The sequence below is a fragment of the Uranotaenia lowii genome, chromosome 1, assembly GCF_029784155.1.
Source record: "Uranotaenia lowii strain MFRU-FL chromosome 1, ASM2978415v1, whole genome shotgun sequence".
Lineage (NCBI taxonomy): Eukaryota > Metazoa > Arthropoda > Insecta > Diptera > Culicidae > Uranotaenia > Uranotaenia lowii.
Genome location: NC_073691.1, coordinates 103755680 through 103769213, shown reverse-complemented (window position 1 = coordinate 103769213; position 13534 = coordinate 103755680). Strand labels below are relative to the sequence as shown.

Sequence of the window (13534 nt, the reverse complement as noted above, 5' to 3'; positions counted from 1 at the left end):
TGTTCTAAACATATTTTACTGACGTTACAAGGTTTCTATTGATATAAGTTTTGTTTAAATCGGTTGAACACGCCAAAAGTTATAACGATTCGAGCTTGTAGTGTCAAATTGACACTCCTAGTGCTGATTAGGGTAATGAAAACTAATGCGGATGAGGGTTAATAACTTTAATCATTTCTACTGATTACTAACCCTGAGTTACAAGTTCTCATCTATCGATCTCAGGTAACATCAACCAGAATATCGAGCCATAGTTTACAATTATAACATTTATGTTCACATTTTCTGTTCTAGAAAACTGTTAACTGATAGTAAAATCCCAACACATACTTTAACACTTGGAATTCAACTTTCATTTCAGCGCCAAAATTGTTTGAACAATATGGGGCATATGACAGCGTTCAATTGTGATTGAAATATGATTTGCATTTTTTTTAAATCATGATGTTTTAAAATTTATTGCACCAAAATTTGTGTTACTGTTGTACAGCCAGCTAAGTCGTCTTGCGACTTTTTAATAAATGAATATTGTTTTATATAACGTAGAGTTACAACTAGTTCCTAAATTCATGTAGACAATACTGTCAGATGAAGTAAAATACAAAATACAAATACAAATACATTGCACTTGCCTCCTTTGAGATAAGCTATGAGTATTAATTTCTAAGCGTGTCGAAAAAATGAAAACAAAAATAGGTGTACCGGTAGCGACATCTTATGTATGTTAGTCCACTTACGCATTTGGTTTGAAACTTAGGTTGGTATTCAAACACACGTGTTGAGCTCCAGCTCGAACTCTGTTCTCTGTGGTTATATGTCAGTCTGTCGAACACAGAAACGTGAGTTGAATCTCAGAAAAGACAATTTCCAGTGGTCTGAGCGATAAATACGGTAAAATGAACTTTATCTAGCATAAATCAGTAGGTTTTCGTGTTTCCGGATGTCAACGGGTATTTTTTTTGTGAAAAGAAGACATTTTTCTTTTAATTAAATCCACAAAAATTAACAAGAAAATGTCTGCTCCTCACAAAAAATACCGTTGAGATCAGGAAACTGATTGCTGACCTGAAGAATGACGGTAAAAGCTTGTCCGAAATTGCAGGTATTGTAAAACGGCCACGTAGTCGGTTCAGTATGTCCTTCAGAATTTTAAGAAGATTAACTCCCTGGAGACCACTCCAGGAAGAGGCCGCAAACAGAAGCTTACGGATCGTCACCATCGCATCATTGTCAGAGAAATCAGTCAGAATCCTAAAATCAGTGCCCCGAAACTAGCAGACAGTCTGAAGAATTTTGAAAACATACAGGTTAATCCTCAAACGGTACGGAACATACTTCATGAGAAAAAATACCGAGGTAGTGTTGCTCTGAAGAAGCCGTTTATATCTGCTAAAAATAAGAAAAAGCGGCTGGAATACGCTCAAAAATATGTCCTGGAACCGGAAGAGTTCTGGCAGAACGTCATATTCACTGACGAAAGCTAATTTAATATTTTTGGGTCTGACGGACATGTAAGAGTATGGCGTAATTCAAATACTGAATTGGATCCGAAACATTTGTGACTGACAGTTAAGCACGGTGGTGACCATGTTATGGTGTGGTATGCTTTCAGCGCAGATGGCACCGGAAACTTAACATTCATTCATGGAGAAAAATATAAAGATTTATCAGTCATGTTACGCGTCTACAGGAATATAAATATGATTGTTTGGTTCTGACCCGAAAATACGATCAAACCAACCATCAGCTTATACGATTAGTCTCCAGGCAGTTAGTCTTCTTTAAGTTCTGAAGGACATACTGAACCGACGATCATGTCCGTTTTACTATTCTATGCGTAATTCGAAGACAAGTAAATAAATGAATTTCGGACAAGCTTTTACCGTCATTCTTCAGGTCAACAATTAGTTTCCGGATGTCAACGGGTATTTTTTTTTGAGGAGCAGACATTTTTCCTGTTAATTTAACCCACAAATTGTTGAAATCTATTGATTTATGCTAAATAAAGTTCATTTTACTGTATTTATCGCTCAGACCACTGGAAATTGTCTTTGCTGAGACTCAATTCACGTTTCTGCGATTGACAGACTGACATATAACTGTTTGCTTGACTAATATTCGACAAAGGCCTCACCCAAGTAACAATTTGAGTTTTAAAAGGATCTGGAAGGGCACTTCAAAACCATGTTATAAAACAACGTTTAGTTATATAAACCCCATTAAAACATTTATATAACAGCTATAAGAGTAAAAAGGCCCACCTACAGGAGGTTCTGAAGTGAATCTTACAAGGATCTTATAAAACCATTTTCACTGAAAAGTGCTTTTCCGAGAGCTCGTTCTAGAGAACCAATTCTTGTTGCAGAAAACAAAATTGTTCATGAAATATTATTATCCGAAAAAGGTTCTAAAAAGTATTTATTAAAATAAAATAATCTGACTTCGTTGAAATCTAACTGAGCCTTCTTTTTTTCGACCAAGACTTAAAAATGACCTGTGATTCCCTTGAAAATTATTATCGAGTTTTCGCTTACCTCATGGATAAAATTGCTGCGCTTGAAATTTTATCGATTTATTTTTCAAAAAACTCTCAAATAAATCGAGCGCCCGGATAATTTCGAGAAATAGAAAAGTTTAATAAATAAAATTTGAAATATGTGTGTTCCGGTAATTTCGGATCTATTTGAGACGGATTACTAATTTTTGTAGCAGTATATATCAGCTCAACTGAAAGTGTATTACATGTTTTAGAATTTTTTAAATATTTGTTAAACTAACCCAAGTAACAATTTTAGTTTTATACTTATCTGCAAGCCCGCTATGAAACTTCGTTATAAAACAGTTGCGAGCTATATAAACCACATTAAAACATTTACAAAACACTTATCAGAGTGAAAAGGCCCACCTACAGGAGGTTCTGAAGAACAAATTTCAAGTACTTTATACAACCTTATTGAGGGTTTCTTTGAGTTGTCAAGTTTTACTTCGAGTGAAAAAATTTCGGCGTGAATGTTTATTTTCCGAGCAGTGGTTTTAAAATTGAAAAGTTCAAGAAAAAATATTCTGGTCGAACTACTCGCGTGATAAGATGGTGCCATTTGGTCATGAATAGTAAAATATTCAAGAAAATATTAACAACTTTGATGTATTTCGATATTTACTGGCATAAATTTGATGCGCATCGAATTTTATCGGTTGATTTCTCGAGAAACTTGTCAAAAATACGTGCGCCAGTATAGTTTTGCATAATAAAAGATTTAAATGCATGAATTTACGATAAAAATCATCCAAAAACATATTAAGATTCCTCTATAGATGCCCATGTTGTGTATATATGATAATTTAATAGAATTTTAATACAAATAAAGTGTTAATTTTTGGTTTTCATGCGATTTTTTACAAAATAAAATGCTCGATTTTTATAAAAAAATATGGCGTTCCATCTTAAACACCTATTTGACTTGTAGAAACTATTTAACACGTCAAGCTTGTCTTGAAAAATGCTATTATAGGAAGTTTGTCTTAAAACATAGTAATCAAAGCAAATTTTCTTTTAAAAATTCATGATTCCATATAAAAGAAAAAGCAGATTGCAATTTACTTTTTATTGTTATATAATTCATTTGACTCACTACACCTACACCACACAACACAAACACTTGTTAAACCGGATTCGAACAGAAAAATCACAATCACAAAATCACTCTGGGGATTCGTTGGCGGATCATTTCGACTTCCTTTGTCACAGCAACGCAGCAACTCCAACACCTTATACGACGGTTCTTCCGGGTATATCGCTCGAGGAAAAACCATCCTTCCGGTAAACACTCCCTCAGCCACCGCCATGAAGCAGCTCGGACGGTATATACAGGATGGTTTTCCACTTGTGTTACTCACGTCAAGCATCGGGACACTTCCGCTGAATTGTGGATACTACCTGCAGCTGAAAAAATAAAGATTAGATACAACATAGAAGGATTATCGAGCAATACGAAAAGTACCTTTTGATTGTAAAAACCGGACACAAAATTTTCGTTGCCTTCTGAGAAACATAATTTGTTGATATTTTCCTTTTTCTTCTTCTTGTTCTTCTTCTGTTTCTCGATCTGTTGACACTTGACGTTTCATGGCATTTTGACAGGGTTTTATAGCGAGGTTTTGAAATTGCTTTATAGCGGTTTTCAAAACCGCTATATACACGGAAGATAAAAATATTCTCAAAATTGATTGGGGGTTTTTAAATAGGTTTTATAATCGTTGTATAGATACCCTAAGGATAGTTTTTGTAATGGTCTTGTCGAAATACGCTTCACAGCTATCAAGACTTTTGCAATCTCATTATAAAACTCTCAAACTTGTCTATAAAACCATCAGGAGTTTAAAATGTTGCTTGGGTAAGATTACTTACAAATTTTATAGTTAACCTTCTCTCCTTAGGCTTTTACTGACAGGAATTAATTCAAATCCTTTTGATCTTCTTCTCCAAACTGCCTTATAATCAACCTAGTATAAATTTATAGATTTAGTTTCCTTCTCTCAATAGTGATTTGTTACAACTTACAATGATTGTGTCTATCATGCACAGCGGAGAAGGTATTTTGCATAGATGGATGATTATAACCTCTTTGAGGTTATGTTTGATATTCTTATCAAACTAACTTGCGAGTTATTGCATTTGGTGCAATTTATGTTAGCTGTGTCAGGTAAGTATTCAGGTAAGTATTTAGGTAAGTAATTTTTAGTTGTTTGATTTAGTATCCTACTCACAGTTGCCTTATTTTGACTTTTCCAGCCTTGGGCTACACACTCATCTGGCGCAACCCCTTATAGTGTAGTTTTGACCCGTTATCGGATAAGACTGGGTTAACTCCTTTTTGGTGTACAGGCCTTGTACCCTTTATAGGGTACATGGGCTGTACGTCATATCGTCGTGTCAAATTTACACATTATTTCAAACGCGTCCACTCGGTGGGGATGTGAGCAGTTTTTTGTGTGACATGAAATGTTGCATGCAAAAAAGTAAAATCGAGAGCAAGTTGGATTTATCAAATATAAAATATTTTATTCAATAATCACAAATATTTAAACACTTTTAAACACTTTTTTAAAGATGAAATTTAAACTGCAGCAGCAAAACATCGCAGGCAACAGGATGGTGAAATCTGCAAGAAATTCAAACCAATTAGATGAATCGTATTTTTTCAGGAGATCTTAAATTGCCATTTTTTTTGCATCATTTCCACTTTCCTCTTGCCAGCAATGAACGTTCGAAAGTTTCTGCCATATTTCCATGTCCGGCCCTGTAAATGAAAACTTATTTTATTAAATCAGAACACAAAACATTAAAAAATAACACTTACTACAATCCGACGTTGCCAACAACATTTGCTTCTCAGGTGACGGCGATATTTTCACAAGATTGAAAACTACCCGTCTTGAAGCGTACTCGGGCTTTTCCAAAAAATGTGTAATATTGAAGTAAAAAAATGACCCCTTATTTGACAGATCCTGGAGGTTCGCAATAATGGGTCAATTTTACAACTGTTCAAGTGTTCCCCCAAATGAGTGTGTAATAATTGCCTAAACGTGCCAAATTTAATCTCCTCGTTTAACCTTATCAATCGTATCCTATATTCGTAAGTATGTTTACTGTGATTATTATAGTGATAAAATGAATTATAGTGATTATTACTAACCGTGGATGATACTTTTTTGTGGTAAAGCACTTTACAATCAAAGCCACTAATAAGTTAAAAGATTTCAACTGTACTCTGAACTCGCAAGCCGTTTCAACCAGGTGGTTATTTGTAAGCTCTCAAACTATCTATATTTTTATTTTGTCTGTTCTACTTCTACCCAGAGTTGCCATCAAATTCTGATGGTCATCCTAAATTGACACATGGCTATGGGCTGCCTCAACACCCCCCACCCGTAACTCCGGCCAACCCCCGGTCCGGTTTTACCTTATCCTTCTAACTCCAGCACAGCTAGGTTCACTACGCTCCGACGGTTTACGCCACTTGCAGTTCTAATGAGAGCCTGTCGAGTTTTTCCATCCGGTCCCTCAATTAAGTCCTCCACGATTCCTCGGGTCCACTGCTTCCTATCCTTACCAGACACGACATACACGAGATCGTTTTTCTTAATCGCCCTCTGTTCCTGAAACCACTTCGTACGCCGATTTATCGTTGGAAGATATTCCTTTAACCAACGTTGCCATGCTTTATCTGCCAAGTACTGCGACCTCCGAAAAATGCTCCTCAATGCATCTGCTAGTTCAGTCTCATGTTCGGCTTTGAAATCGTCCGCTTTGACTGTTCTCAAAAAATGATTAGGAGTTAATGCTTCTTCTTCCAACACTTCTTGTGTTTTGTACGTCAGAGGTCGAAGATTAATCATGTCCTGTACCTCAGATAGTGTTGTCCACAAAATCTCATCGGTGAGCTTTCTTCCACCATTTAGTACTTTCATTGATTCCTTTACTGAGCGCACCATCCTTTCCCAGATGCCTCCCATATGAGGGGTACCAGGAGGATTGAAATGCCATTTTGTTCGAGAGCTCGAGAATGCTTCAGCACATCTATAGTTGATTTCCTTTTGCATCTCATTCCAGGCTCCCGTGAAATTGGTCCCATTGTCGGAAAAGAAATCAGTCGGAATACCTTGTTTGCAGATGAATCTGCGAATTGCCATGAGACACGATTGGGTTGAAAGACCATAGACCAGTTCCAAGTGTATCGCTCTCACCGATAGGCAAGTGAAAACTGCCACCCATCTTTTTTCAGTACGTCGTCCGACCGTGACTTCAATAGGACCGAGATAGTCCACTCCAACGGCTTGAAACGGTCCAATCTGGGGGGATACGCGCTGTATTGGTAACGGTGCCATTATTGGTGTCTGGGGAATGCAGCGGTGAACTTTACACCACATGCAGCTCTTGGCGATCAGTCGAATAGCACGACGTAGACCTGAGATGCAGAATTTTTGTTGGATTTCGTTAAATATAGTTTCACGATTGGCATGTCCAAATTTCTCATGATATTGTTGTAAGAGTCGCAGAGTAATAACATGATCACGAGGTAATATGATCGGAAAACGTGTATCAAAGCTTAAGTGTTTTGCTTTTTCCATCCTTCCCTTTACGCGCAAGACACCTTCTTCATCGAGTGTTGGTGTTAACTTGAATAATTTACTTGATGTCGGTAAGCGATATTTGATTTCACCGTTGTGACATCCTGGAATTTTCTCCAAAATACGTATCTCATCAGAAAACGCATCATACTGAGCCTGCTTCCATAAGATTGATTCCGCCTTTCGTATTTCGTCGGTCTGAAGCGGGCATTGAACACGACTAAAATTTACCTGATATTTTTCTTTGAGTGTTATGTCAACTTTCGCGCAACGCAAAGGTTCTCCAAACTTCTTTCTTTTTAAATTGTGAACATATCTATAAACTGTGGCGGTTACACGTAATATTTTGTTCCAAGTGGACATGTTGTTCACGGGGATAAGTGGGTATCTTACATCGCTATCATGATAGAGCAAAAAACACGGTTTAATTTCTTCGGAAATGTTTAGTGGCGGATTGACTTGTTCTGGCCATTGATTTTCCTGGTCGTATAAGAAAGTAGGCCCTCGATACGAAGAGCAATCGGTCTCCAAGGAGAATCCAGTGCCCCATTTTGTAAGTATATCAGCGATATTTTGCTTAGTGGGAACCCATCGCCAGTCCGATACATTTGTAAGCTCTTGTATTTCAGCAATACGAAAAGATACGAACTGTTGATAGTTCCGTGCCTCGGATCGGATCCAGCTAAGAACTGTCCTAGAGTCGGTCCACAGAAAACATTTTTCAGCATTCAGAGTGTGATTTTGTAAAACGGATTTCAAAACTTTAGCTCCACGAACAGCTGCCATGAGCTCTAGTCGTGGTACAGATATACGTTTTAATGGAGCAACTTTTGCGCTCGACATCACCAGAGAAACCTTTATGCCAGTAGACCATTTTACCCGAAGGTAGACTGCGCAGCCGTACGCGTGTTCACTGGCGTCCGTAAACACATGCAACTGCAGAGATTCGATATCTTTAGAATGTAAACTACCAAGATAACAACGGTCGATTCGAACATTTTCAACTTGGGACATCATGCTGATCCATTTTTTCCACTTGGCATATGAATCATCATCTATTTGTTCGTCCCATTCGCAGCCAGTGCGCCACAGGTCCTGAATAAGCATCTTTCCCAAGACAGTGAATGGTGAGAGTAAGCCCAACGGATCAAAAAATCCCATGACGCAACTGAGGACGATACGTTTAGTCGGTCGTGAATCTCCATGTAAGTATTTGCTAACTTCGTCTCTATGAGTAGTGGAAAAAGAAAACATATCATCGTGCGGGTTCCAGATGATTCCTAAGACTCGTTCATTGTTGGTCTCTTTGTTTCGGCTGATTTGAATACTTTGGATCGCATTTGGCTCGCCTATTTTGATAAGCAACTCTCTTGAATTTGAGACCCAGTTCCGAATCTCAAACCCGCCCTTGATATGAATATATCGTACCTGAGTGGCTAATTCAATCGCTTGTTCTACAGTGTCTACGCTGTCAAAGTAATCATCAACATAATGATTATTCACGATTGCAGCCGATGCCTTGGGATACTCGGTCGCGAATTCACTAGCGTTAAGGTTTTTTACATATTGAGCCGAACACGGGGAGCATGTTGCTCCAAAGGTGGCTACATCCATCACATAAGTCGTGGGAGGCTTGGAGCGATCTGTGCGGAAAAGAAACCTTTGTACTTGCCTATCTTCCGTCCTTATTCGGATTTGATGATACATCTCCTTAAGGTCGGCTCCAAAGGCGACTCGGCGCTCCCGGAAACGACTGATGACAGCCGGCAAGGACACCGTCATATCTGGACCTTTCAATAGTTGAGAATTCAGAGAAACCCCTTTAACCGAGGCTGCCGCGTCCCAAACTAAACGAACTTTATCGGGCTTCTTTTTATTCAAAACCACATTCAACGGTAAGTACCACGTTTGGTGGGAGTTGGTTTCCGACAGCTCTTCATCTGTCGCTATGTGGGCGTAGCCCTTTTGTAAGTATTGTTCGATTTGTGAACAAACATTACCGTACAATTGAGGCTTATTTATTAGTCGCCGTTCAAGTTCCTGCATGCGACCAAACGCCATACCGTAACTGTTTGGAAACCAGGGGCTATCTGTATTCCACAGAAGCCCGGTTTCGAAACGGTCACCGATTCTCATCGTGGTCGTTTCCAATATACGACGCGCTCTCTGGTCTTCTTTTGATTCAGCTGATATTGACTCAACAGACTCATCTACAGAGTAATACAATTTAAGTAAATCATGTATTTCTTGGTTAGTAGGTTCTACATGGATTCCTACATAACCACTAGTCGAACATGTTATAGCTTCTCCGATTGGGCCGTAAATCGACCAACCTAATTTGGACCGCACTGCAATAGGGTCACCGACGTTTCCTAATTTAGTCTCCAGGGGGGCGATCACATCCAAATTATTCAGTCCGATGAGGAGTCCTGGCCTTTCTCCAGAGAAAGATTGAACTGGTACTTCAGTTAGGAACGGATAATGCATTTTAAGTTCCTCAGCGTTCAAAGTTTGCATTGGTAGAAGTAGTTGAGACACCGTTCGAACACCTCGTAGCATCCAACCGTCACTGTTCGCCTTTGATGATATTTGCATATCTGCTCGAATAGAATCTTTCTCGGTTCGTGTTACATCTGCCGTCCATTTGATGGTGAGTGGGTCCAGCTGGCCAACTAAGTTTAGTCTTTTTGCGAGACAATTCTCGATCAGGGTGACTGACGCTCCTTCATCAAGGAATGCAAGCGTGTTCACGACTTTTCCGCGAAAACGTAAACTTACGGGAATTATTCGAAACATTATATTTGGAGAGTTTGGAAAGTGTGTATTTAAAGATACGATTGGACCATCTGATGAATGTAGCAAGGAATGGTGACGCTCTTGACAATCTCCTACATTACAGCCATCAACAAAAGAGAATGGGCTCGTTACAAAAAGAGAAAGTCTGTAGTCAATCTTCGCACCTTTGCTAAATTCGTTTCCAAAATCGTGGCGGAAATCTGCGAAACAAATATCGACTTGCCACGAGATCCTGGATCAACGTGGGGTTCATTAAATGGGTTTTCAATTCAGCGGCTTCCAAATGGTCGCAAAGCTGTTCCACGGCATTTCCGAAAGGGATATAAGAATTCAACCTTTCTGCCTTCGGTGATTCTAAACTACGAATCTTGTCAACATAGTGTTGTAATAATAATTCAGGACGACCATATAACTGTCGAAGTTTCTTCAACACTTTTGGAACGGTTTTAGGATATAGAAGCATCCCCCGTACTTGTTCTAATGCAGGACCTTTTATACTTTCCTGCAGACGAATTAAGTTTTCAATATTATTGTAACCACACGCTTCAGTTGAAGATGTGTAGCTACTCATAAACAGAGGCCATTCTTCTGGCTTGCCAGAAAATGACGGTAATTTTCGTGTTAGCCCGTTCCTTGCCGTCAACTGAGTTTTTGTTGGCCCGTCTCGATTTGTTCCAAGGTATCGTGAAGCATCTTTTGAACTGCATAAAGAGCTAACAGAAGCACTATCTGTTGAATCGGAGAAGGAGCTATCCATGATACTATCAGTCGTGCTACTTTCTAAATCCGATGACGTATCTTTATCGGAGCTTCCACGCTTTGGAAGCTTAGACGAATTTTTGCTGATGTGTACATTAGATTTCCCGACAGGTGTCGAAGTTTTACTACAACCGCCCTTCGCCATTCCGGTCTTAGATCCGATACTCAGCTCAGCTAACTCCTTATCCATGGCATCCATTTGGGATTGATAGGATTCACGCATTTTCTTGGCTTTCTCTAAATACATCCGTTTATCATTTAAAGCTTTTTTCAACATCTGCTCCTCTAACTTAAGCTTTCGTTCCCGTAATTCTGCTTCCAGTTCATACTGCCTTGTCATTGCCTCGATTTCCATATCCTGTTTTTCCAAAGCGTGTCGTTTTTCAGTCTCATGTGTTTCTTCTCTGACAGACTGATTAGTGTCCTGCATTCTGATCGTTTCATCTTTATTTTCGCTCCAAAGACTCATTCTTTGTTCAGAAGTTGTGCTTGATTTGTCAGAACCTTCTGTTTTCTTCAAAGCACCCTTTCTCCCGGCTTCTTGCTTTCTTTGAAATTTGTAGAACAATTGTTGGCACGCTTCGCTCGGACAGAACCACTTTTTTTGCTTTTTCACTTCGTCTGTGACTCCAACGCAGCGATAGTGGAACCATCCAGCACAACCATTGCATCCTACCATGCCTTCGTCTTGCGTAGAAGTTTCGCCACATTTTTCACAGGCGGTTATTGTGAAATCCTGCCTTGATGCCATTTTAAAGGTATTGATCCGTTAATCCGATATAAAATTTTTGAGATTGTTCCGGTAATTTCGGATCTATTTGAGACGGATTACTAATTTTTGTAGCAGTATATATCAGCTCAACTGAAAGTGTATTACATGTTTTAGAATTTTTTAAATATTTGTTAAACTAAGATTACTTACAAATTTTATAGTTAACCTTCTCTCCTTAGGCTTTTACTGACAGGAATTAATTCAAATCCTTTTGATCTTCTTCTCCAAACTGCCTTATAATCAACCTAGTATAAATTTATAGATTTAGTTTCCTTCTCTCAATAGTGATTTGTTACAACTTACAATGATTGTGTCTATCATGCACAGCGGAGAAGGTATTTTGCATAGATGGATGATTATAACCTCTTTGAGGTTATGTTTGATATTCTTATCAAACTAACTTGCGAGTTATTGCATTTGGTGCAATTTATGTTAGCTGTGTCAGGTAAGTATTCAGGTAAGTATTTAGGTAAGTAATTTTTAGTTGTTTGATTTAGTATCATACTCACAGTTGCCTTATTTTGACTTTTCCAGCCTTGGGCTAATAATTGCCTAAACGTGCCAAATTTAATCTCCTCGTTTAACCTTATCAATCGTATCCTATATTCGTAAGTATGTTTACTGTGATTATTATAGTGATAAAATGAATTATAGTGATTATTACTAACCAAGGATGATACTTTTTTGTGGTAAAGCACTTTACAATCAAAGCCACTAATAAGTTAAAAGATTTCAACTGTACTCTGAACTCGCAAGCCGTTTCAACCAGGTGGTTATTTGTAAGCTCTCAAACTATCTATATTTTTTTTTTTTTTTCGTTTTTTTAATTTTGGCACGGACCATGGGTGTTCCATAAAGCCAATGGTGTTGAGTTTTATGTCGATTGACAATAATTATTATACGTTACGCGGTCAAAATATCATTTGAGTGAAGTTTAGTAAACAATCATATTAAAATCTTAACTTTACAGGTTCAAACATTTATCTTTACTTCATCCAAATAATCTGCGAAGAGTTTATACTCACTATATTGTTTTCTTTCTAACATTTTTAGGAAGCTATTTTTATTTTCAAGAAAATGGTAGACTGTACGGTGAGTGGTGAACTTTGTGCAATCAAAAAGGAGATGATCGAGGTCTTCGATCACCCCACAGTGGTCGCACAGGTTGGAGCTAATTAGACCCCAGTTTTGGAGACGATCCTTTGTTGCAGTATGGAATGTTCTTATCCTTGATATTTGTACTGTCGTGTTGGTGTTGAAAAACATATTATGAAACCATGGTTTGGTATGAATGTTAGGCATAATTGTGAAGTGTTTTATTCCTTTTTCTTGGGATATTATTTTGTAATTCTTATTCCATTCGTTAATTATTTCGTTTTTTTGTGTTAAAAGCGCATCTCCTAAGGTAAGACCGAAGGGTTCAACATAATTTTTCATTTTAGCCATTTTGGCAGCAATGTCAGCTCTATCATTCCCTAAGATGTTAGAATGTCCAGGAATCCATTGTATTGCTACTTTCTGAAAACTTGCATTTGCTGTGAAGTTGTTTATTTCATTTATGATGTAATTGTCAGTTTTATTGTTTTCCAACAGCTCACAACTACTTTTTGAGTCTGTGAGAATACAGACGTTACTTAATTTTTTATTATCCGCATATTTAATTGCTTCTAGAATGGCTAGTAGCTCGGCATTTGTTATAGTGAAATTTGGGTTGAGTTTAAAACTTTTAGAGATCTTTTCGTAATCATCGTAAAAACCGTAACCCGTATGTTCTTCGGTTTTTGATCCGTCCGTATATATTAGATAAAATTCATTGTACTTATCTCTTATTACGTTTAATGTTATCTGTTTCAAAGTTGATATGTTGGAGTTTTTTTTATTGATTTTTCCAATGTTAGTATGTATTTCTAAATTAGCTGGTCTGTCTTCTATTGTACTATTTATCGTACACATTTGACTAAGTAAGTAGTAGTTATCTATTGTAGTTTTTTCCAAAAACGAAGTTTGCCTGAAATGTATATTTGAGTTTATTAATGGAATTATTGAATCTAATATTGGGCTATTTCTGTAATAAAA

The 13534-nt window shown here is 37.8% G+C and overlaps 1 protein-coding gene across 1 annotated transcript; it reads right to left on the bottom strand.

Moving 5' to 3' along the window:
- Nucleotides 1-7886: 7886 nt before the first annotated feature.
- On the bottom strand, nt 7887-11437 carry LOC129737719 (uncharacterized). Its single transcript, XM_055728877.1, has 3 exons — nt 10654-11437; nt 8011-9884; nt 7887-7922 (listed from the first exon to the last, which is right to left on the bottom strand). Exons 1-3 carry the CDS (start codon nt 11435-11437, stop codon nt 7887-7889), a joined length of 2694 nt encoding a protein of 897 aa, XP_055584852.1.
- Nucleotides 11438-13534: the final 2097 nt, after the last annotated feature.

Excerpts from the sequence above, each read along its gene's own strand:
- LOC129737719 (XM_055728877.1), bottom strand. The coding sequence starts at position 11,437 with ATGGCATCAAGGCAGGATTTCACAATAACCGCCTGTGAAAAATGTGGC. Across the intron at positions 9,885-10,653 it reads CTTCTCCGATTCAACAGATA|TCGTGAACACGCTTGCATTC; the intron begins GTGCTTCTGTTA and ends TTCGCGGAAAAG. Across the intron at positions 7,923-8,010 it reads GCTGCGCAGTCTACCTTCGG|AGCTCATGGCAGCTGTTCGT; the intron begins GTAAAATGGTCT and ends TACCACGACTAG.